Here is a 23138-nt window from a genome sequence, read left to right as displayed (position 1 = left end):
CTGTACCAAAGTAAACAAAAGTCCATCTCACTCCCACAATGAATAGCATCTTACTAAATATGTTCTGGAAAAGTAAAACTTAAAAAACAGTACTAGTAGTAAGTTTTTAAAAATTTACATTTACTTCTTATTGGTTTTGCAATAAAATGAGTCGCAATTTGTTTTTTTCTCTCTTTGGCCTTACAGTACAAAAGTATAACGATATAAAAGCAGACTCAAATCTTCAATCTAGGATGAGGAAGTAAAACATAATCAGACAACACACTGAATTACTTTTCAAACTTCAAAACAGTTTTTAAATTCACCGATACTTATAAAAACTAATTAGCTATCAGTTCAAACCAGAATGTGTAGGCATTACCAATTTTTCTTCGGTACGAAACCGCTTTTTAATGACTCAAAACGTTTTTGAAAGTCATCTCATTTTACCACCAGCTATGTTTCAGGAAGTGATTCTAATGGAATGTTATTTACCTAGTAAGAAAATCTACCTAAAAACTTTTGCCCATCTAAAAACTAGTGTTATCTAGTTTCTGTGTCTCCAATTTTGTATCACTTAAATCACAGGCAAAGCCATACCTGCTCACAAACAGGTATTCATAAAAATGTAATTAAATAAGACTATAAAAGCATTGCATGATAACTCAAGACATAACCACCACCTAATTAAATTATTAATTGGTAAAGGCTCACAGTATGGCTAACGAGTTGTGAGCTTATTACTCAACCAGCCATACACAGGAAACAAGCCCTGGGAAGGGGCCGGCCAAGGGACTGAGTGCATGGGGTGACAGCAAGATGCCCTAACGACCAGCGAGCCTTTCAAGGTGGCGAGGGTCGCATCCTTTAAAACACATTCAGACACCTGGCACTGCAGGAGTGGATAAAAAGAATGCTATTGATGCTATTACTGTGTTCTCGAACTGGTGGGAACTCGGGAAATCTACACTTATGCCTTCCTGTTAGCAACAGTGCAACTGGCCTGGATTTGCACCACCCAGTTATCTCGAAGGCGCTGATGTTCTGAAAATAAAACTTTGTGGGAATGGAAAGTTAAAAACTTCTATTTAAAACTCAGACCTCAGAACATGCCCTTTGAAACCAGAGGGTTAAAAACGAAAGACAGACGCCCCTTGTGGGCACCAGCCTCTGGGCATCCTCGGCGCCCTGTCCAGGCGGCCCAGCGCAAGCCGACTTCTGCGAGGGAGACACACGAGGTCGACACCCGCGAGGGAGACACGCGGGGTCGACTTCCGCGAGGTCCCGCGCCGGGGAGGCACCGAACGGCAGCTCCGCGGCGCGGGGAGCGACAGGGGCCGGAGGAGCCGCCTGCTGGGTTCGGGCTCCCGCAGGGGTCCCCGAGTACAGCCTCAGTCTCCCCAACTGTGAAATGGGCGCCGCTACCTCGCCCGTCCTCCCCACAGGGATCTGGGAGACTAATGAATGAGAAACGCGCGGCTAACGACCTGGTCGCGCCCGCCGCTCGCCCCCCGCCGCGCCTGGCCTCCAGCGGCCCGGCCCAGCCCCAGCCCGAAGGTTACAAATGTTCCAGCCCCGCGCCTGCCGCTCCGCTCCGGTAACGGGCGCCCGCCCGACGCCGCCTACCTTGGCCACCCAGCTGAACAATGGTGACATCGCGGGCCGGGCAGCGGCTCTTCGCCCGCCGGCTCCCGCTCACTCCCGCCGCCGGCCCGTGGGCCCGCGGGCGGCCGGGGGCGGGCTTGGGGAGCGGCGGGGCCGGGGCATCGCTCTCCCCGGCGGCGGCGGCGGCGGCGGCGGGCTCCACCCAGTTCTTCACTGCCCCGAGAGGTCGCGCCCGCCGGGCGGCCAGGCAGAGAAAGGGAAGTGGGAGGGGAGAGCGCGGGGAGGGGGTGGGCGGGGGGAGGAGGGGAGAGGAGGGGAGGGCGCGCGGCCGACCCCGCCCACCCCCGCGCTCCGCTGCTGGCGGGAAGTTGGGACGTGCTGGGGTCGCCCCCTTCCGAGATGCCCAGGGCTACGCAGGAAACCCTGGAGGCTGGGGACGCGCCTTTCCAGGCCTCTGGGGTCCGTTTCGCACAACTTTCAGAAATCTAAGAATTCCTCCCTCTCCGAGGTTCCACAAAAGCCCCAGAGTTGGAGCTAACACAAAGCCCGCCCAGCTTTCCAGGGGTGACCCCCACCCCCAGGGCTTTTCTTCCTAAGCGCTTTAGATTGCTGGTAACAAAAGACCAGTGTTCCCCAGCCCCTAATACCTTTATATAATCAAAGGTGGTTTTCTTGGAGTCAGGAAACTCGGCCATTGAGACCAAAAATGGGGCAGAGGAAAAAGAACCATTTAGCTCCTGCCTGCCAGGAGGCTTTAGCAACTTGAGAAATGTTGATTTCACCATAGTTTTCTTCTCTCCCAAGGCAAGATGATGAGACAAGGTGGTCAGTTTATGGCTACAAAGGTAAAGCTGAGTTTCAATCCCAGCCACTCCTGAGTTCCACGTTGAAAAAAAAAAAAAGTCCAAAGGTTTAATCGCTGATGTGTTATGCATGTGTCAGGTGGAACCACTCACTGAGTTCCTCAGGCCAAATGGCCAACCCAGCCCAAGAATTCTGCTTCTCTTTTCCTTCTACTAATTGTGCATTATCTTCTTGAAGGACCATTGGGACATTTTAATGTTGTTCCCTAAATATCTGGCATCTGAGTTTAGTGAGGGTATTAGCTACCTATTGCTGTATAAAAAGTTACCCTAAAACTGAGAAGCTTAAAACCACAAACAACTTCTGTGGGTCAGAAATCCAGGAGCATCTTAGCTGGATGGCTCTGGCTGAAAGTCGCCCTAAAATTTCAGCCAAGCTGTTAACTGAGGCTGCAGTCATCTCAAGACTGGCCTGGGACTGAAGGATCCACTTCCATGCTCATTCACATAGGTGTTGCCCGTATTTAGTTCCTCGCAGGCTGCTGGACTCAGGGCCTCTGTTTCTTGCTGTTTCTTTCCATAGCGCTGATCAGAAAATGGCAGTTTGTATCCCCCAGCACAAGTGATCCAAGAGAACGCACAAATCCAAAAACAGTGTTTTATAAATTAAGATGTGACATCCCAACACTTTTGCTCTATTACTGTTTGTGAAAAACCAAAGACATAAGTCTAGTCCACACTTAAGGGGAGGAGATAATATAAGGACATGAATATCAAAAGGAGAGGATCATGGGGGATTGTGGGCGGCAAGCCACCCAGCTGCCAAGGCAAGAGACCCAGGGCACGAGCTGTTCCAGTATAATAAAATATATAAAATAAGAATAGTTATACTAGATATAGATCTTAGATATGATTATATATGAATATCATTAATCATTAGTTTGTAGCAATTATTCTTTATTCCAATATTATAATAATCCTCGCTCTACAATCATAACCTAGGAAAAACCAGGCCATACAGAGATAGGAGCTGAGGGGACATAGTGAGAAGTGACCAGAAGACAAGAGTGCGAGCCTTCTGTTATGCCTGGACAGGGCCACCAGGAGGGCTCCTTGGTCTAGCGGTAACACCAGCATCTGGGAAGACGCCTGTTGCCAAGTGGACTGTGGTCTAGCGGTAGCGTTAGTGTCAACAAAAAACACCCGCTACTTAGCAGACCGGGAATGGGAGTCTCCCTTTCCCCGGGGGAGTTTAGAGAAGACTCTACTACTCCACCTCTTGTGGACGGCCTGACTGATGTCAGGCCTGCCCGCAGTTATCCGGAGGCCTAACCATCTCCCTGTGATGCTGTGCTTCAGTGGTCACGCTCTTAGTCTGCCTTCACGTTCCATCCTGTACACCTGGCTCTGCCTTTTAGATAGTATAGCAAATTAGTGAAAGTACTAAAAGTCTCTGATAGCAGAAATAATGTTGTAAGCTGTCTCTCTCTTTCTCTTCTCTCTCTCTCTGCCTCGGCTGCCAGGCAGGGAAGGGCCCCCTGTCCAGTGGACACGTGACCCATGTGACCTTACCTATCATTGGAGATTGCTCACACTCCTTACCCTGCCCCTTTGTCTTATATCCAATAAATATCAGCACAGCCTGGCATTCGGGACCACTACTGGTCTCCACATCTTGGTGGTAGTGGTACCACGGGCCCAGCTGTCTTTTCTTTTATCTCTTTGTCTTATGTCTTTATTTCTACACTCTCTCCTCTCTGCACACGGGGAAAAAACCCACCAACCCTGTGGGGCTAGACCCTACAGGGGATGATAGGGTTTCATCTTTTTTCCACCCTTGTGGTTTTATCTGGTGCATAGGAATAGATAAAACCGTAAAGGCATAGAGAGGCTGGGCGTGGTGGCTCATGCCTGTAATCCCAGCACTTTGGGAGGCCAAGGCAGGTAGATCACCTGGGGTCAGGAGTTCAAGACCACCCTGGCCACCATGGCGAAACCTCGTCTCTACTAAAAATACAAAAAATTAGCCAGGCGTGATGGCATGCGCCTGTAATCCCAGCTACTCAGGAGGCTGAGACAGGAGAATCACTGGAACCCAGGAGGCCTAGGTTGCAGTGAGCTGAGATCATGCCACTGCACTCCAGCCTGGGGGACAGAGTGAGACTCTGTCTCAAAAAAAACAGCATGGAGAAAGTCAAGAGTAATATCAGGCCATGCACGGTGGCTCATGCCTGTAATCCCAGCACTTTGGGATGCCAAGATGGGAGGATCACTTGAGCTCAGGAGTTCGAGACCAGCCTGGGCAACACGGGGAGACCCCATGTCTACATAAAGGAAAAATAAAAATAAATTAGCTGGACATAGTGGCACACACCTGTAGTCTTAGCTACTCAGGAGGCTGAGGTGGGAAGATCATTTGAGCCCTAGATGTCGAAACTGCAGTGAGTTGAGATTCAGCCACTGCACTCCAGCCTGGGTGACAGCACAAGACCCTGTCTCAAAAAAAAAGTGACATCATTCCAACAGAGGCCACCCTTGAAAAGGGCCTTAGACGCATCCTAGGGAAGTACTATTCTCTCACTTTTAAGCAGTGATATTCCCTGCTTAATGAAGGTGGAAAAGGGAGTGCATTTGCAGCCATTTAGCCAAATCTTTCCCTGTTACCACATCACTTTCCCAAACACTTAGAAGAGATGGAGGCTGACAGTTCCATTAGAGCGAGAATGCTTGTAGACTCTACAACCTTACTATTCAAGGTGTGGTCCACAGACCAGCAGCCTCAGCAGCAACTGGCTGTTTGTTAGAAATGCAGAATCTCAGGCCCTGCCCTAATCTAGACCTACTGCATCATAACCTTCATTTTACCAAAATTCCAGGTGACTGGTATACTCATTAAAGTTTGAGAAGCACTAGTAGATGAGATTCATTAACATTGGTCTTAAAACGTTAATGATTAAAAGATACTGACCAATAGGCCCTGGAGAAAGCAGCCAAAACTGTCCTGTGTTCTTGGGCTGGTATGAACCAGTTCAGCTAGAGAGCGACCTAGAGAGTTATCAGGCAACAACATAGTTTTGATGTGAGTGGATGGTCAGCTGAGGACCAGACTGGACAAGCTGAACCCAGGACAAATGTCATCATACTCCATCACTCCAACTCCTACACGAAACTCTCCAAAAATGCCCAGAACTTAGAAGCAATTCTGGGGAAAGGATGAGGAGAACCCAGAATTGACTAAGGAAATCTGAAGTACCTATGACTAAGATAAATTTTCCACCACAGAAAATAGGGATGCCAAAAAGTGGAAAGTACATTAGGTTTAGGGGAATAAAAACTGCATTTCTTGCAAAAAAACAGGCCAAATCCTCAATGTAACAGTTAACAGCGGGAACGTATGCAGGCAGGTGAAATAAGGACATGAAGGCTTCATTGTTTAAACCTGGATCCAATTCTCAGTATATACACATCCAGGGTAGAGGCTCCTGCAGTCTGGGTTAGAATTTGTCTAAGGTTTGTGTTATCTTTTAGGCACACAGGGGTCTTTCTCTGATCCAAGTCTTCCTTCCTAATCCAGGAGTAGGCAGAATCACTAATCTCATGGGAAAGTAAGAGGAGCCTTTGAATTGGGTAGATTTGATAGCAATGTGTGGTGCTCTAACACCAAATATTTTAAGAAATATACGTGACAGCTCTTATTTTAATTCACTACCAGCATGTAGCTTGCCAGTCACACTGCACAAAGACATTTTCTGTTATAATCTGGAATTCCATCAAAGGGAAACTTAACATCAGAAAATCTAATCCTATACTCAAATACACTATTTTCTTTTTTTTTTTTTTTTTGGAGATGGAGTTTCGCTCTTGTTGCCCAGGCTGGAGTGCAGTGATGCGATCTCAGCTCACTGCAACCTCCGCCTCCCAGGTTCAAACAATTCTCCTGCCTCAGCCTCCTGAGTAGCTGGGATTACAGGCATGCACCACCACGCACGGCTAATTTTGTATTTTTAGTAGAGACGGGGTTTCTCCATGTTGAGGCTGGTCTCGAACTCCTGACCTCAGGTGACCCGCCCGCCTCGGCTTCCCAAAGTGCTGGGATTACAGGCATGAGCCACTGTGCCTGGCCTATTCAAATACACTATTTTCTGTAAAATACTACTCTCCCACCCATCTGAAAAATATATCCTTCCCACAAGGAACTGCATATGCTACCATGAAAGGATTGTACGTATACTGGGCATCAGTAATCTTTTTTTTTTTTTTTTTTGAAACGGCGTTTCCCTTTTGTTGCCCAGGCTGGAGTGCAATGGCACAATCTCAGCTAACCACAACCTCCGCCTCTTGGGTTCAAGTGATTCTCATGCCTCAGCCTCCTGAGTAGTTGAGATTATAGGCATGCACTGTCACACCTGGCTAATTTTGTATTTTTAGTAGAGACAGGGCTTCTCCATGTTGGTCAGGCTACTCTCAAACTCCCTACCTCAGGTGATCCACCCGCCTCAGCCTCCCAAATTGCTGAGATGACAGGCATGAACCACCGCACCCAGCCAGGCATCAGTAATTTTTAACATCTCCAAGGTGTTTCTCTCATGCAGTCAGAATTGAGAACCTCTGCAGACAGAATAGTCATTGCTCAAAGACACTGATAGTTTCCAGCCCTGATTGTCTATCAGAGTCACCTGTAATGGGAAGGTGGCCAAGTGAGAGAGAGAGTAGAGGGTCTCAGATGATTGGGCTGTTTTGGAGCAAAGGTCAAATTCTCAGAGACCTCAAAGGGCAAGCAGGTCATATAAATGTGTGAAGAGGGCAAGGTGTGAGAGGATAAAGAATGAAGGAACTACAGCATCTTAGAGAATGCATTCTCAATTATTAAAACACTCCACCTAGCCAAGTCAAATGTGTCAGCCCACTGAATTCAGCCAGAGAGGTCATTATTGGTGTTGACCCATAATGTTGACTCTGGGTTTACTTAAAGCTTAGAAATATATTCTAGCAAGTGATTCTGATTATCAGCCAGGATCAAGAACCACTCTTACAGTTTTAGATCCTTTACTTTAAAATATATATATATAGTTGCTCTGTGGAAAGCAATAGGCTATCCAAATAGGACTGCAGAGATCTAAACATGACAGTATCTGATATGGTTTGGCTGTGTCCCCACCCAAATCTCATCTTGAATTGTAGCTCCCATAATTCCCATGAGTTGTGGGAGGGACACAGTGGGAGATAACTGAATCATGGGGGTGATTTCCCTCATCCTGTTCTCATGGTAGTGAATGAGTCTCATGAGATCTGATGGTTTTATAAGGCAAAACCCTTTTTGTTCGGCTCTCAATTCTTCTCCTGTCTGTTGCCGTGTAAGATGTGACTTGCTCCTTCTTGCCTTCCACCATGATTTTGAGGCCTCCCCAGCCACGTGGAATTGTGAGTCAATAAACCGCTTTCCTTTATAATTACCCAGTCTTAGGTATGTCTTTATTAACAGCGTAAGAATAGACTAATACAGTATCCCTACAGAAATCTCAAATTGTTGTCTAAGTAACTTTAAAAGGATGCTTTAATGTCTCACCATCTCAGCACTCCTGAGACATTAACGGAGGACTTGAAAGGCAGGGGGGCCAGTCTGGGAACTGGAAGAGTTGCTTCCCTACTAAGCCTGACCATATCCCCACCAAAACAAACCCTGACACTCCTGCCCCAGCTCTTCTGCCAATTTCTTCTTTTGAGGAGGAACAAGAAGCAAGGGCGGCAAAACCTCCTGTAAGTTTAGGAGGTGATGCCAGGCAGGCTGCCCTCTAGTGGGGGGGGGGGAGGCCAGTGAGGCAGGGACACATGCAAAAGAATGACCTCACTCTGCCAGCTTGCTCCTCCCCCACCCTAAGACCTGGTTAAAAATAGAGCCATTGTAATACAAACTCTACAAGGAAGTTCAACTGGGTTTCAAGTGAATCAGAACCACTTGGCAATGGATCAGGAATTCAGTTCACAAATATGAACATTCATTAGCACCTATATTGGAAAGCCACAGAAGTCCTTGCAGGAAATAGCAAAATGGAGTCAGACCAGAATCCTGCCCTCAAGGGGCATAGAGGGTAGCAGGGAAGCTCAGGCAGGGAAAAGAGTGACAAAAGCCTGAAGTTATTTTCCCTCAAAGTCCAGGTGAAGCTTTGATGAGTTCCCAGAGGAAGGAAAATAACTTCAGGCAGCAAAGGAAAACCCAGCTTCCTGGCTGGTTTCAGGCCATTTACAGAAGGTGGAGAGGGAATGGGCTTTCCAGGAAGAAGGATCCGCATGGAGAAAGGCTTAGAAGATTAACGTTCTCTGGAAATCAGGCCTTGCATAGGAGGAGATAGGACAGAAATCAGAGCTTCATAGTGGAGAGGGAATGTTAGTGTAAGTTTGATGATATGCAATCATCTCTTACAAACAGAAAAATTTGTTTCCAAAGAAACCCATATTTGCCAAGGATAATACCAAATCCTGAAAATCTAATACTAAAAATCCCTCTGCATAAATTGAAAACATATATGCCCATGTAAAAATGTGTCCATGAATGTGCACAGCAGCACAACTCCCAAGAGTGGAAACAACCCAGCTGCCCTTCAACTGATGAATGGATCAACAAGATATGGTATATCCACACAATGGAATATTATTTGGCTATAAAAAGTAATGAAGTACTGACACATGCCACAGCACTGATGGACCTTGAAAGCACTATGCCAATTGAAATAAGCCAGTTACAAAAGACTGCATACTGTATGATTCTATTTATATGAAATATCCAGAATAGGCAAATCCATAGAGACAGAAAATAGACTAGTAGTTACCGGGGGCTGGAGAGAGGAGAAAATAGGGAGAGACTGCTAATGGTTGCAGGGTTTCTTTTTGCAGTGATGACAATGTTTTGGAATTAGATGGTGATGATGGTTACATTAATATACTAAATACCAAAATTTGTGGATTTACTAAATACCAAAATGTTATAGAATGTAAATTACATCTTAATTTTGGTAAATCCCGCTGTGTGATGATGATTGAATGACTTTAGGTAAGTTAAGTCACTGGGCCTTTGTAATAATGGATCCCACACTTAAAAGGGCTAGTTTTGGCTGGGTGTGGTGACTCATGCCTGTAATCCCAGCACTTTTTGGGAGGCTGAGGCAGTGGATCACCCGAGGTCAAGAGTTCAAGGCCGGCCTGGCCAACGTGGTGAAACCCCATCTCCACCAAAAATACAAAAATTAGCCAGGCATGGTGGTAGTGGATGCCTGTAATCTCAGCTACTCCAGAGGCTGAGGCAGGAAAATCACTTGAACCCAGGAGGCAGAGGTTGCTGTGAGCCGAGATTGTGCCATTGCACTCCAGACTGGGCGACAAGAGCGAAACTCTGTCTCAAACAAACAAACAAAAACACAGATAAAGCACTGGCCTATAGTAGATGCACAGTAAATTTTGGCTGTAGATGTAGTGGTGGTAGTAATAGTATTAGTAGTAGCGACAATGATTGATATTGGAATTATAGTGGGAATGATATGTCTTAAATGTAGAAGTAAAACAAATGATGGGCTGGAGGCCTCAAGCTCAGAGCTGGGTTTATAGACACACAAAATAGGACAGGACACACAGTTAAGATCAGAGAAGGGATTGTGTGTGAGCCAAAATTCACTCCAGCATGGTGGGCCTGCAGGATGTGTCTCGATATTTTCCTCTCCCTTTTTATGAGTTGCTGTGTCTAACAGCAAGACTGTGCTCCAATTGTTACTTTAACTCCATAAGCCAAGCCACAAATCGTCCAAGTGTCTCTGGTACATTCCTATCATACTAGCTGGGCAGAGACTTGGTACACACAAGCATCACTTGCCCGCCACACTTTCAACAGTTTAGAAATTCGTCCCCAGGCTTGGGTCCTGCTCACTCACACATGGAACTCACACTCGCTCTCCCAACCCCACACCTCCAATCCCTCCTTGCCTGTCTACGTGGCTCACTTTCTCTCAAGGACACACCCACACTCACATTTTAAATCATGCCAGATTCAAGATGAATCTTCAGGTGACAAGACGGAGTATTTGAAGACCGTCTTCAGAGCAAACGGTGCTCAATAAATTGGTTCATGAAGGAAAGAAAATGTAGAGGAGAAGTAGAAGAACAAATTAGGTGAGGACTTATTGAGGAGTACCTTATAAATTCAGGTGGGTACCTCAAGAACATTCTACCTTGATATATCCATGTCAACATTTAAATCAAGCTCTCTAATTTTATGTTTTGATTTTCTGCGTTACATTGTAGTTTCTTGTTAGCCAGAATAACAGCAAGCCGACTTCATGAGAACATTTTTAGCGGCCCCAGCCACCTTCATTAAATGTATCCAAAAGCCTTGCAAAATTAATAGCTGGCTGCAGTCCCACCAGAAATACTAAGAAGACTGCAGGGTAAAAGGGAACCCCTGAACTTGCAACTCCAGAGGAGACAAGAAGATAGTAACAAAGCCCTTTGAGAGTAAAGTTCATACCAGCTTGGGGATGCCTTTTTTTCTCCTTGTAAGTAACAGTTGCTGAAACAGAAATTTACTTATGACATAGGTCTATCTCTTCATTAACAATCAATTCATTAAAATGCTGTGATATTTCAAAACCAGCTAAATTATTACATTTTGCTATTTAAACATCTGTTCTCAGTATGTTGTTCAATACGAACAGCAATCATGTTTACTTTTTAGCTTGTAAGACATTCCAAAAATAGAATCGGTGTTTTTCTATTTTTAGCTCAGTCTATAAAGTTTAAGCAAATAATCTTCTTTTCAAAACACTGTACGCTTGTTTCAAATTCATGGAAAAACCCAGCAGTCATGAGCTCATAAAAGAAAACACTGTAAAAATTTAGAGTCAAGATTTTGACACCCACACCCCACCCTGTAACTCAACATAGACTCTTAGCTTTAAACTCAGACATTTTGCTATAATTCATAGTGGAAACATTAGAAGCATCACTCGACAGAGCACTAATTTTATCAAGAAATAACTTTTTTTTCTAAACTGAAAGTTATATGTCTCCTTCAAAAATAAGACTGAAAAGAATCAACTCCTATTTCCTGATCAAATCTATTAGTGAATAAAAATCTGACCCAAACTTCCTCTTTCCACTTCTTCTATAGTAAATCAAAATTTTCTGTTTTTTATAAGGTGGTTTAGTTTACCTTCATTTAGGATAATTTCCCACTTCTAAAATAATTTCTCTTTTTTATCTTTTTTTTTTTTTTTTTGAGACAGAGTCTCACTCTGTCACCCAGGCTGGAGTGCAATGGCGCAGTCTCGGCTCACTGCAACCTCCGCCTCCCAGGCTCAAGCGAGCGATTCTCCTGCCTCAGCCTCCCAAGTAACTAGGATTACAGGCACACGCCACTGCGCCCAGCTAATTTTTGTATTTTTAGTAGAGACGGGGTTTCACCATGTTGCCCAGGCTGGTCTTGAACTCCTGACCCCAGGTGATCCACCCGCCTCGGCCTCCCAAAGTGCAGGGATTACAGATGTGAGCCACTGTGCCCGGCCCTCTTTTTGATCTTAATAAAATTCCTTTAAAATTGCCAAGTTTTAAACACAAATGAAGCTCTTTGTGAATGTCCTCACTCTTTTCAAAGCCTAAATTTATGTGCTTCAGCACTGAATTTTGGATTCGAATTGCACAGCAAGCACCTGGGAAAAAAAATGGTGCCACAAACCTCTGCAGAAATGCACAAAACAATTTGAATTTTTTCCTTTGTTGTAGCTTAAGATTCCTACAAAAAGTCCACCAGGCCACAGGTACTTGCATCTCAACAAGAAGAATGTGCCTGGTAAAACTCAGTGTAATCTTCAGGTGCACTGAGCAAGCTCATCTTCCAGAATATAAGACCCAAGTGCCAAATTCCTGGGCAAATGCCCCTCTGAAAACCTTTAGATAAAAGGTGTCTCCAGGGCAGGGAACATCACACACCGGGGCCTGTTGGGGGGTAGGGGGCTGGAGGAGGGATAGCATTAGGAGAAATAGCTAATGTAAATGATGAGTTGATGGGTGCAGCAAACCCTATGTATCAAACCTGCACGTTTCGTACATGTATCCTAGAACTTAAAGTATAATAATAATTAAAAAAAGATAAAAGGTGTCTGTATACTTAGCAAAGGAACTCATAGATTATAAAATAAACCACCATCTGCATCTTAGTCTCTATGCATAGCTAGAGAAGGTACATAATTGAAAATGTCCATTGGCCTTGATAGGAGATGTAAGGGCTGAGAAAATATAAGAAGGAAATAGTTTAGCTTCTCTTTTCCATTTGTGTGGAGATCCCACTCAGTTTTTTAAACGCTTCTAAGTAGTGATGTCTGAGTCATTGCTCTTCTAACCTGGAATTTTTCAAACAGGACAGAAATTTTGCTCTGGGTGAGGTGAAGATAAATTCAGCTTTCAGATGAGGGTCAGGAGTCATCTAAAGTGGGTCAATCAATTTGCACATGGACTTGTGGAGTCTTTCTCTGTGTGAGGCAGCCCAGGCTGTCCAGGTGCTTGCTGCTAGCCTCTACCTGCTGGCAACCAGCTATGTGACCTCAGACAGTTCATGTCACATTCTCTGAACCTGTTTCCACCTTGTAAATTGGGGGTATTAGGCCCACAATCTCCAAGGTCCCTTCCAAGCTTCCTTCAGGCATGTTGTGAAATATACGCTAAATTAAATGCCCATGGCCAGGGACAATGGCTTACACCTGTAATCCCAGCACTTTCAGAGGGTGAAGTAGGTGAATCACTTGAGGTCAGGAGTTCAAGACCAGCCTGGCCAACATGGTGAAAGCCCATCTCTACTAAAAATACAAAAATTAGCTGGGCATGGTGGCCCCTGTAATACCAGCTACTTGGGAGGCTGAGGCAGGAGAATCGCTTGAATCTGGGAGGTGGAGGTTGTAGTGAGCTGAAATTGTGCCACTGTACTCCAGCCTTGGTGACAGAGTGAGACTCCATCTCAGATAAATAAAATAAATAAATAAATAAATAAATAAATAAATGTCCATGACAGGTTTGCACCTGGCAGCCTTTGCTCAGGGTCAAGGTAGAACTAAACATATCTGCTCACCGATCTCTAGGTCATAATATCACAAGAGCCCCGATGCTCCTGGAACTTTTCCAAATATCTAGAGTTCTTGTTCTCAGAGACAACACAAGCATAAAAAAGAATGCCAACTCAGTGCAGGGATCACCTCCCTCCACTTCAAGGTACCCCTGCTCCAAGATCAAGGGTCAGGAAGGATGAAAACAATATCCGCTGAGTACTTACTGCATGCCAGTTGTTTTCATATATTATCTATCTCACAACCCTAGATGGTAAGAGTAATCGTAATAGTAATAGAACATAATGTGTATTGAGTGCTTCCTATTTGCCAGACACTGCTAAAACCAGCAAACCTTCAGGCAGCAGCCACCATGCACCAGGCATGGTTCAAAGCATTTACAGCGCATGAGGTCAAGAGTATGAGTACCTATTTTTGGATGGGGAAACTGAAGCACTCAGGTGGGAAAGGAGAAAACCAGAATCAGGCCCAGGCACTCTGCCAACTTAACCACTTTACTTCACAGCCCCTAATTATGTTAAAACCCTGCTGCAAGGTATTACTTATTCTGTTTTGCAGATGAGGAAACTGAGGTTCAGGAAAGTAAAATAATTCACCAAAGGCCTCACCTAGGCACAGTGGAGCAGTGTCTGCGTAGACCACCTGTCAGCATCCCTCCAAGCAGGTCCTAACTGCTACAAACACAGGGCTTCATGCTCTAAGATTTCAGGGAGCTGGCATGGCCAAGAGAGGTTCTCTAGACAGACACCATGCTCTGGCAGCTTCCTGCCAATAGCAGGCTCTGTCAGGGAAGGAGCTTGGCCTTTTTCATGAGGCTGGGGACAGAGCTGATGCTAGCTAGATGAGATACAAATAGACATGAAGTGGCAGCAGATTCTAAAGAACAAATGAACGAATGAGGTAGGAAGGAAGGAAGAGAGAAAGGAAGCAAATTCTTGTTGGGTCTGAGGCAGCAGGGCCCTTCTCAAGGGTTCAGCCAGGCCGGGGGCTAATAAGAAAGTGAGACCTGCAGTAGGCTGCCCCTTGTCCCCATCCAGGCTACGCTGGGACCAACAGGCCAAACTCCATCTGAACCCAGGACAAAGCAGGAGCTGCGCTGCCGGATCTGGGGAAGGCAGGCACATTGGTCCTTTCTGTGAAAAACTGGTCAGGCTAGTGGACAGGAAAACCCTGACCTCTCAGTGCCTAGGAAAATCAGTGGCAGGGGGCTTGGTCCTCGCCACAGCCTAATGGGAACCTGAGTGTCCCGTTGGATCCTGAGTCTCGAGTTGGATGTGTCAGTGGATCTAGCACAAGGTTTAGAATCACCTTACATGAAGTACAGCGCCCCAACCCTCCTTTCCAACTGTGAGACTGTGGTGCATGCACTGAAGCCTAGGGGACTCCAAGAAAGGGGCACACGGCCTCTCTGTGCCAACAAATGCTGCTTTAACTAATTTCATCAAGTGGTAATTTCGCATATCCAACCCTGGCCCATGTGTGTGCAGAGCACTGAACTTAAGCCATTGCAGTCACCATTGCAGTAATTCATTCAGCCACTCAATATCTATTGCATTCCAGTCCTCAGGGATGCTATAGTAAGCAAGCCACCTGCCCCTGCAGGAACGTCTTATGGTCCAGCAGGCCCATACAGCAAGGAAACAGGAAATGGCACAACTGGGTGACAAATGCAGTGAGAAGGAAAAGAGACGGTGCTATGAAAGCTTACAGAGAGGGCCCCTAACCAACATCAGGGACCCTGTAGTCACCCTGGTGTTTTAAGCAGGCACCAAATGCCAAGTACAAATGAGCCATTGGGGGGAAAAAGAGCAGGGATATCATTCCTAATCTACAAGGGAGTAGAGTCCGATATTGGATTTTTTTATTACAGTATTCTTGTTTCTTAGGATCTTAAAAATTATTAAATGTTTTTAAAACATTTAAATAGCATAATATAAGAGACACCCATGTAATTACTACCCAGTCTTAGCAGTTTCAGATATTTTGTACGTAAGTACATAAATGGGTATTTTTTTGACACGGAATCTCACTGTGTCACCCAAGCTGGAGTGCAGTGGCGTGATCTCGGCTCACTGCAACCTTCACCTCCTGGGCTGAAGCGATTCTCGTGCCTCAGCCTCCTCAGTGAGTAGCTGGGGTTACAGGCATATGCCACCATGCCCGGCTAATTTTTGTATTTTTAGTAGAGATGGGGTTTTACCATGTTGGCCAGGCTGGTTTCGAACTCCTGGCCTCAAGTGGTCTGCCCACCTGGACCTCCCCCCTCCCTCACCCCCCACCTCAACTCTTTCTTGCTCTTGCTCTGCCATGTGAGAGGCCTGCTCCCCCCTTGGCCTTCCGCCATGACTGGAAGCTTTGTGAGGCCTCCCCAGAAGCTGAGCAGATGCCACTGCCATGCCTCCTGTACAGCCTGCAGAACTGTGAGCCAATTAAACCTCTTTTCTTTATAAATTACCCAGTCTCAGATATTTCTTTATAGCGATGCAAGAAGGGCCTAATACTGTACTTTTTGTGAGTCAGTTTAAAAATGAGTGTAAGCTAATAAGTAAATATGCATAGCTTCAACTAAATGATTTTTATGGACTGTAGCAGAGGACCTGGCTTGTATTTTCTTAATGGTTTCATGTCTCATGCCAAGGCCATCATATGCAAAGAGACATCTGAAAAAAAGTTGATGTTTATTGCCAAAGAAGTACTTAAACTGACTGTAATGAAGATGTTAAAGAGTTTCAGAGAAGCTGTATACTATTTCCGTGGGCTGACCACAGACACACTTTAAATCAAAGGCCAGCTGATCATTGGACTTAGGGTGATTTTTAAAACACTTTCTTTTTATCCAAGTTTTTATTCAATTCCCTTGACTTATTTCAGTTTAGAATTTGACTTCTTATATCCTTATAGTAATCCCGAAAAAATTACTAAGAATAAAAAATATCATAACTACTAACATAACTAAGTCCACAGGATATTAGAACTGCAAAGATACCATATAGCTAAACCTCTTTATTTACAGGTGATGAAACTGAAGTCTGAAAGGTTAATTATTCATCCATCCAACAAATATTTATTGAGTTTCTACTCTGATATCATTTAGATCTTTACTATGCTAATAACCATACATAAATATGGCAGTAAACATTTAGAAATTTAAACGTTTAGTGTCTCTATCAACAGCTATAAGAGTAAAATTTTAGATGTTACCAGCTTGCCCAAGGTTGCATATCCATTAAACAGAGGAAGCAGGGTTAAGACCCAGGGAGTCTGACTCCAGTAATACTTCCTGTCTTGCCATGGGATACACCTATGGTTCTTGAATCCAAAATGCAGAAATGTGAATCTTAGAGGAGAATGAGGCCCTATCATTTACAGAATGTGATGTCTTCCTTTACAGATGAAATTTAGTTCTTCTGGTGAAGAGGACAATGGCTGGGTAGGAGCTTATGCCCACACCTAATGGAAACTTATCCTTGACCTGCGTGGCTACTGGCCCAAGATAAAGATTACTTGGAGCAGCCCACCACAGAATCAGCTCCAAGATATGGGGGAAGTACTTGGACACCATAGTGAACAAAACAGAGATGGTCCCTGCCCTCATGGGGCCCACAGTTTATTTGGGAAGACAGGCAATGTACAAGTAAATTCTCAAATATTTTATGATTTGTCTTGAATTTTTAAACTTAAACCTTCTCCAGTTTTAAAATAGCATGGAAGCAAAAATCAAAATGGAGTGGGGCAGATCACAAAATTGTAACTCTTCTCTAAGGACCAGTATGACAGCCTAGGACTGAGAGCTTGCATCTTTTTTGGAGGTCAGTTCTGACAGCATCCTTTGATTGAAGAGGGATTTGGAAACTTTGGCCTGTCATGGCCTTTGATGGTTCTTAAATAGCCACATCCAGTTGGCTTTTTGTGGAATAACATGTTCAGAGACATAACCACCACCCGCTTTCAGTAGAAAGAGCAAAACCACTAACATGTATAATGAATAGCAGCTCCTGGCCTAGGAAACTCACTAAGTCTTGGAATTCAGGAACCAGAGAGGAACCCCTGAAGCCTCTCAGGTGATCTGGTTTGACACCAGACATCTGTGACTCTATCAAAGCTTTGTACAGAATTCATGGCATGGACATAAAAGTGCTTTAAGTTGTAAGACATTAGCAGAATAAGATATGGGATTTCATGAATATTGTTTAGCCATATAGACATTTTAAGATAATCAGTGTTAGTCCTAGCTGCAAATATGTTCCCTATTTTTTTTAGCATTCCACAAAATTCTCAATTCTTTTAATTATCTCCCTTTGCTGCTAGGGCCTCCTTAAGGCTTTCATCTGGTTCACACTAGGCTGGGAAGAAAAGATGTAGGAAGTTCTTGGCCTGGCCCTGGCCTTTTCTCCTTTATCCTTTGCTATTTCCTGTCTCCTGTTTCTCTACAGAAGTAAATCATGTTGACATATCCCCAAAGAGTAGGGGCTGTAGTATGGAAGAAATATAGAAACGAGGGACAGCTGAGACAGATGCACATAAAGAGGAATATGACCCACTTTATATTTATGTATTTATTATGTTGTTAAACAAATAATACTTTATTAATACAAATACACACAAACTCCAAAGCACTAAGAAATTTAAATATCTATGTCATAGCAAACAGCTGGCAATTCAACATCCAGGGTCGACAGAATGCTTGAAGGAGACTGCAAACAGATTGCATTCCCATGGTGGAGAGGGCATTCTCACAGGTGAAGGGGGTCCCAGCTGAAACAGCTTTTCAAGCTCTCCCTCCTCATCAAGGATCATGAGAGGCACTCCACTCAAGGGGAGGTGTGCAATCTGGTGCTCTTCAGGCAGGTCAAAACTCTCAAAGTCTAGAAGATTGAAGGGAAAGAATTTTTCTGTTTCTGGATAGGCGTCATCTGAGGCAGGAACAGAGCTTTTTGTTTTAACAGTCTTCTCGGTCATCTTTTTGGCAGAAAAGCTTGGCTGTTTTTGTTTTCTGGGTCCATTGGTCTTTACTGACTTTTCTGTAGCTCTGTTGACAGTGCCCAAAGCCTTTCTGGTAGCTTTAGGTAAGGCTGATGGAGCATCGTATGTTTTGCCAAAACGTGGTGTTAAAACTTGAGATATCCCATCTAATGCTTTGATTGAAGGTCTAGACTCCAGCTTCAGCACATCCTTAGCAGCCACACGGGTGCCTGGTTCTCCAATTTCCTTATCAACATAGATCAGAGTAGCCATTCTGGATTATTGCTGCTCTCAACAGCCACATTCATCTAAGACCGTGGTCCCACTTTATATTTAGATAGAATGTTAACTATAGTGGAAATTGGTGTAATATCTAATTTTTGTGCCTAGCACATCATCTGAGAGTTAGCATTAACTCATATAAAGAGCACAGGCCTGAGGTCAGACAAACCTGGGTAGGAATCTCAGGAGTACCACTTTCTGTTAGCTGTAAGATTTGGGCAAGTTAGCTAACATCCAAGCCCTATTTCCACATCCATAAAATGGAGGTAAAACCCAACTCTTACACATTGTTAAATGATCAAAAACCACTTAGGTAAAGGGCAGAGCAACCAATAAATAAATAGTTTCTGCCGTTATTGCATTTTCTAATTTATAATGTACTTTTGCATACATTATTTCACTTCTTACTAACCTTTAATAAATGCAAGTCTTCCATTTTTTACTAAAGCAGCACCCCTGAAGTTTCTCTAAACTGCAAAATGCTCAAATGTTTCATCCCAAGTTATCCCTTTTGCCAACTCTGATCTACTGGTGGCAGACAATCCAGCATGCAGTGGTGGGGAGAGCCGAGAGGCCCTCTCTGAGCAACGTGACTACTAATGGTGCTTGCTTGGGCAGGAATACTGGACTATGGCAATGACTATATACCTTTGCCAACCCAACCCCAATCTAGTCCAGGCTATTGATTCACAGCAGCAAAGGGTCACTTCTGTTTCTAAGGCCTAGAGATAAGTTGAGGGCAGTTTTGCAGTGAGCCATTTCAATTCAATGATAAATATTCTTGTTGTCTAATTCATTCTATGAATCTTTGACCCAGTGACATATGTGCGTACGTATTTGAGCCCATATGCAAAAATATACAGTTGAGTCTTGAACCATACAGGATTGAGTCGCATGGATCCACTTGTTCTCAGATTTTCTTCTGCGGCTGCCACCTCTGAGACAGCAAGACCAACCCCTCCTCTTCCTCCTCCTCCTCAGCCTATTCAACGTGAAGACAATGAGGGTGAAGACCTTTATGATGATCTATTTCTACTTAATGAATAATGAAATGTGTTCTCTTCCTTATGATTTTTCTGAATAACATTTTCTTCAGCTTACTTTACTGTGAGAATACAGGATATAGTGCATAAAACATACAAAATATATGTTAGTCGACTGTGTTATTGGTGAGGTCAACGGAAGACTATCGGTTAAGCTTTTTGGGAGTCAAAGGTTATAGGTGGATTTTCGACTATGCAGGTGATTGGCGCCCCTAACCCTCACATTGTTCAAGGGTCAACTGTGCCTGTTTATCTGCATAAGGCCACCTCAAATACAAAGGGCCATTCAAAGGTATCATTAGAAGTCTTGCTCTTAACCTGACACAGCTAGCTAGAAAGTGACAGAGCCATGACTTGGACCTGGTATATCAACTGATTGATGTAACCTCTATATGGAGCTTGTAAATTCAAGTGCCACCCAGAGTCAGTGAGGGAATGTAAATATATGATGTGCCAGTGGAAGACAATGGGGAACAGGGAGACTGGTGGGGTAGAGTGTGTGTGCCAATCTGCAGGCATTCCAGTTGAACTGTTTTTCTTCAAACACTATGGTAGGCAACTTTTACAATAAAGTTTGCAGGCCACCTGTCTGTAATCCTGTCTCATTATACCATTAGCAGGAATTATTATTAAACAACTTCTTTCAACTGTTCCGACACATTCATTTTTTATTAACAGCCTTCTAATGGTACTCTGAATTGGGGCAGAAATAATTAAAGTAAAAGATGTCATATATGTGTCCTAAAGAAGGGACAAATAAAGGAGGTCTAGAGGTGTGAAAGCAAATCTAATCCAGGAACACTTTCTGGAGGAGGTGGCATTTGAGCTAGGAGAGATGGAATGCTTAAGTAAGAGAAGGAGCTAGGAGAGACGGAATGCTTAAGTAAAAGAAGAGGAAATCTCCCCAGGCAAAAGAAACAACAATGAACAAAACAGAGGAAAGCATGGCTACGAGGAAAAATTAACTGTCCCATTTTGCTGGAAAATAGAGTACACCATCTTGGAACAAAAATAAAAAATATGAAGAATCATCTGGGACCAGATATGGTCAAGGTTCTTGATTGCCAAGCTAAGGAATCTGGTGTTTATTGGTTAGAGATGAAAATGGCCTGCTCAGAGAATGGGTTTTCTAGGAGATGAATCTGCTTTGTTGATCTTACAGACTCTTTCTTAATGTGAAGCATACTTTTTTCCTAGACAACTTCAAATCTGAAAAATTTGTTACTATTCTTAGCATATGTTTTTGAAAGTAAACTTGGTCGCCATAAACGTATATGAGAAAAGGGGCATTAAAAACTGGCAGCAAATCCAGTAACTGTAGCCAGCTGTGTTTCTGTTGTTCTAAGCAGAGATCAACAAAAATAGCATTTTAAAAAACATATAAGTATGGTTGAAGTAATATTTTCCAGTGAAGCTTTCCACAAGTGGCTGCTGATAATTTTATCTGGTATTTTAAAATAAAATACACTACCTACAGGACACCATGAAAAACTATCATCTGTTGCATTATAAATGGAAGAATAAAAGGAAGGAAAGACAGGAGGGAGGGAGGAAAATGATATGTAGTTTGTCAGGAAATGTAAATCACATGTCAGAATTGACCTTTTAAAAAGTAATAATGAGCAATAAGAAAAACATCAAACAATCTGTTCTGAACTTTTATGAAAAAGTGGTGTAGGATAAAAATGGAGTTTGGAGTCAGAAAGACTGTTTTGGAATCTCAACTCTCTTCTCTTTCTATATTATTTATTTATTTGTTTTTATTTTTATTATTTTAAGAGATAGGACCTTGCTCTGTTGCTGAGGCTGTGATCATAGCTCACTGTAGCCTCGAACTCTTAGGCTCAGGCAATCCTCCTGCCTCAGCCTCCTGAGTACCTAGGACTACAGGCACGCACCCCCATGCCCAGGTAATCTTTTTATGTTTTGTAGAGAGGGGTCCTGCTGTGTTGCTCGGGCTGGTCTTGAACTCCTGGGCTCAAGATATCCTCCTGCCTTGGCTTCCCAAAGTGTTAGGATTACAGGCATGAGCCACTGTGCCCAGCAATACATATTCCTGTCAACAGATAAATTCCTTGTCTCTAAAAAGTAGTGTTATTTATTACTTTAATGATTGTGAAGAATGAAAACATGTGTAATATCAGGTATCATACATTTGTCTCTTTCCTTCTTTTGGAAAGGAAGAGATATGTCTGCCACATTGTGTAACTGTGGCCATGAGTATTATACAAACTCATGAGGGGCTTATGTTCTCCCATCTCACGTAGGGAGTCTAAATGTTTATGTGGTCAGCTTGATCCTTCCTGTAAGGGGAGGGAGGCCATGGTGCAGATAATCCCAAAGACCGGATAGGAGTAATCCTTTACGTTTCACTGTGGCATGCATCAGTGGCTTCTTTGGGGGAAATTCATTTCTACACTCCCTTCTTTTTTTTTTTCTTTTGAGACGGAGTCTTGCTCTGTTGCCCAGGCTGGAGTGCGGGGGCGCGATCTCTGCTCACTTCATCTTCCACCTCCTGGGTTCAAGTGATTCTCGTGCCTCAGCCTCCCAAGTAACTGGGACTACAGGTGTGCTCCACCACACCTGGCTAATTTTTAGTAGACATGGGGTTTCACTGTGTTGGCCAGGCTGGTCTTGAACTCCTGACCTCAAGTGATCTGCCCATCTCGGTCTCCCAAAGTGCTGGGATTACAGGTGTGAGCCACTGTGCCCGGCTACACTCCACTTTTCTTAAGTTAATACTAACATTAGTTGGCGTCCCTGAGCATATCACATGAGGTCAAGGGGAAAAGACACAGAATGGAAGTACAGGGAAAAGCCATTTGGTCATTTTAAATGTGTTAAAGCACAATGAGGATAGTCTGCTGGAAGTTTATTCACTTCACATTCAATATGTATTGAGCACCTACTGGGGGCCAGGTACTGTCTAGTCTGTGGCAATACATCTGTGAGCAAAACAAACCAAAACCCCTGCCCTCGGGAAACTTACATCCTAGTGAAAAGAGAGTCAGACAACGAATGAAACAAATTTTTAAATGGCATAGTGTATTAGAAGTTCATTAAGCCGGGTGTGGCGGCTCATGCCTGTAGTCTCAACACTTTGGGAGGCTGAGATGGGTGATCGCTTGAAGTCCAGGAGTTCGAGACCAGCCTGGGCAACACAGGGAGAACCCCCGCTCCCATCTCTACAAAAAATACAAAAATTAGCTGGTTGTCATTCCAGCTACTCAGAAGGCTGAGGTGGGAGGATGGCTTGAACCTGGGAGGCAGAGGTTGCAGTAAGCCTAGATCACGACACCGTACTCCAGCCTGAGTGACAGAGACGTTGTTTCAAAAAAAAAAAAAAATTTATTTGAAGCAGATTA

The 23138-nt window shown here is 44.0% G+C and overlaps 2 protein-coding genes across 21 annotated transcripts in view; both read right to left on the bottom strand.

Annotated features, from left to right (window-relative positions):
• Positions 1-23138, bottom strand: part of TBC1D1 (TBC1 domain family member 1) — a 248728-nt gene that overhangs the window by 159278 nt on the left and 66312 nt on the right. For 5 of the 20 annotated variants that reach the window (XM_009447503.5, XM_063809461.1, XM_054683754.2 and 2 more), the window contains exon 1: positions 1606-1776. The exons of 11 other annotated variants lie outside the window; for them this stretch is intronic. In XM_009447503.5, coding sequence (XP_009445778.3) covers positions 1606-1635 — 30 coding nt within the window. In that variant the 5' untranslated portion in view covers positions 1636-1776. Of the gene's footprint in view, positions 1-1605; positions 1797-23138 lie in introns of those variants that run through there. 4 more of the 20 variants (XR_010156539.1, XM_063809460.1, XM_054683756.1 and 1 more) reach the window with 4 other exon arrangements.
• On the bottom strand, positions 18028-21410 carry PTTG2 (pituitary tumor-transforming 2). The gene has a single exon (XM_063809465.1). It carries the CDS (start codon positions 18719-18721, stop codon positions 18146-18148), a length of 576 nt encoding a protein of 191 aa, XP_063665535.1. The 5' UTR covers positions 18722-21410; the 3' UTR covers positions 18028-18145.

Source organism: Pan troglodytes, chromosome 3, assembly GCF_028858775.2.
Source record: "Pan troglodytes isolate AG18354 chromosome 3, NHGRI_mPanTro3-v2.0_pri, whole genome shotgun sequence".
Classification (NCBI taxonomy): Eukaryota; Metazoa; Chordata; class Mammalia; order Primates; family Hominidae; genus Pan; species Pan troglodytes.
The sequence above is the reverse complement of the archived record's forward strand: the minus strand, read 5'-3'. Positions and strand labels throughout refer to the sequence as shown.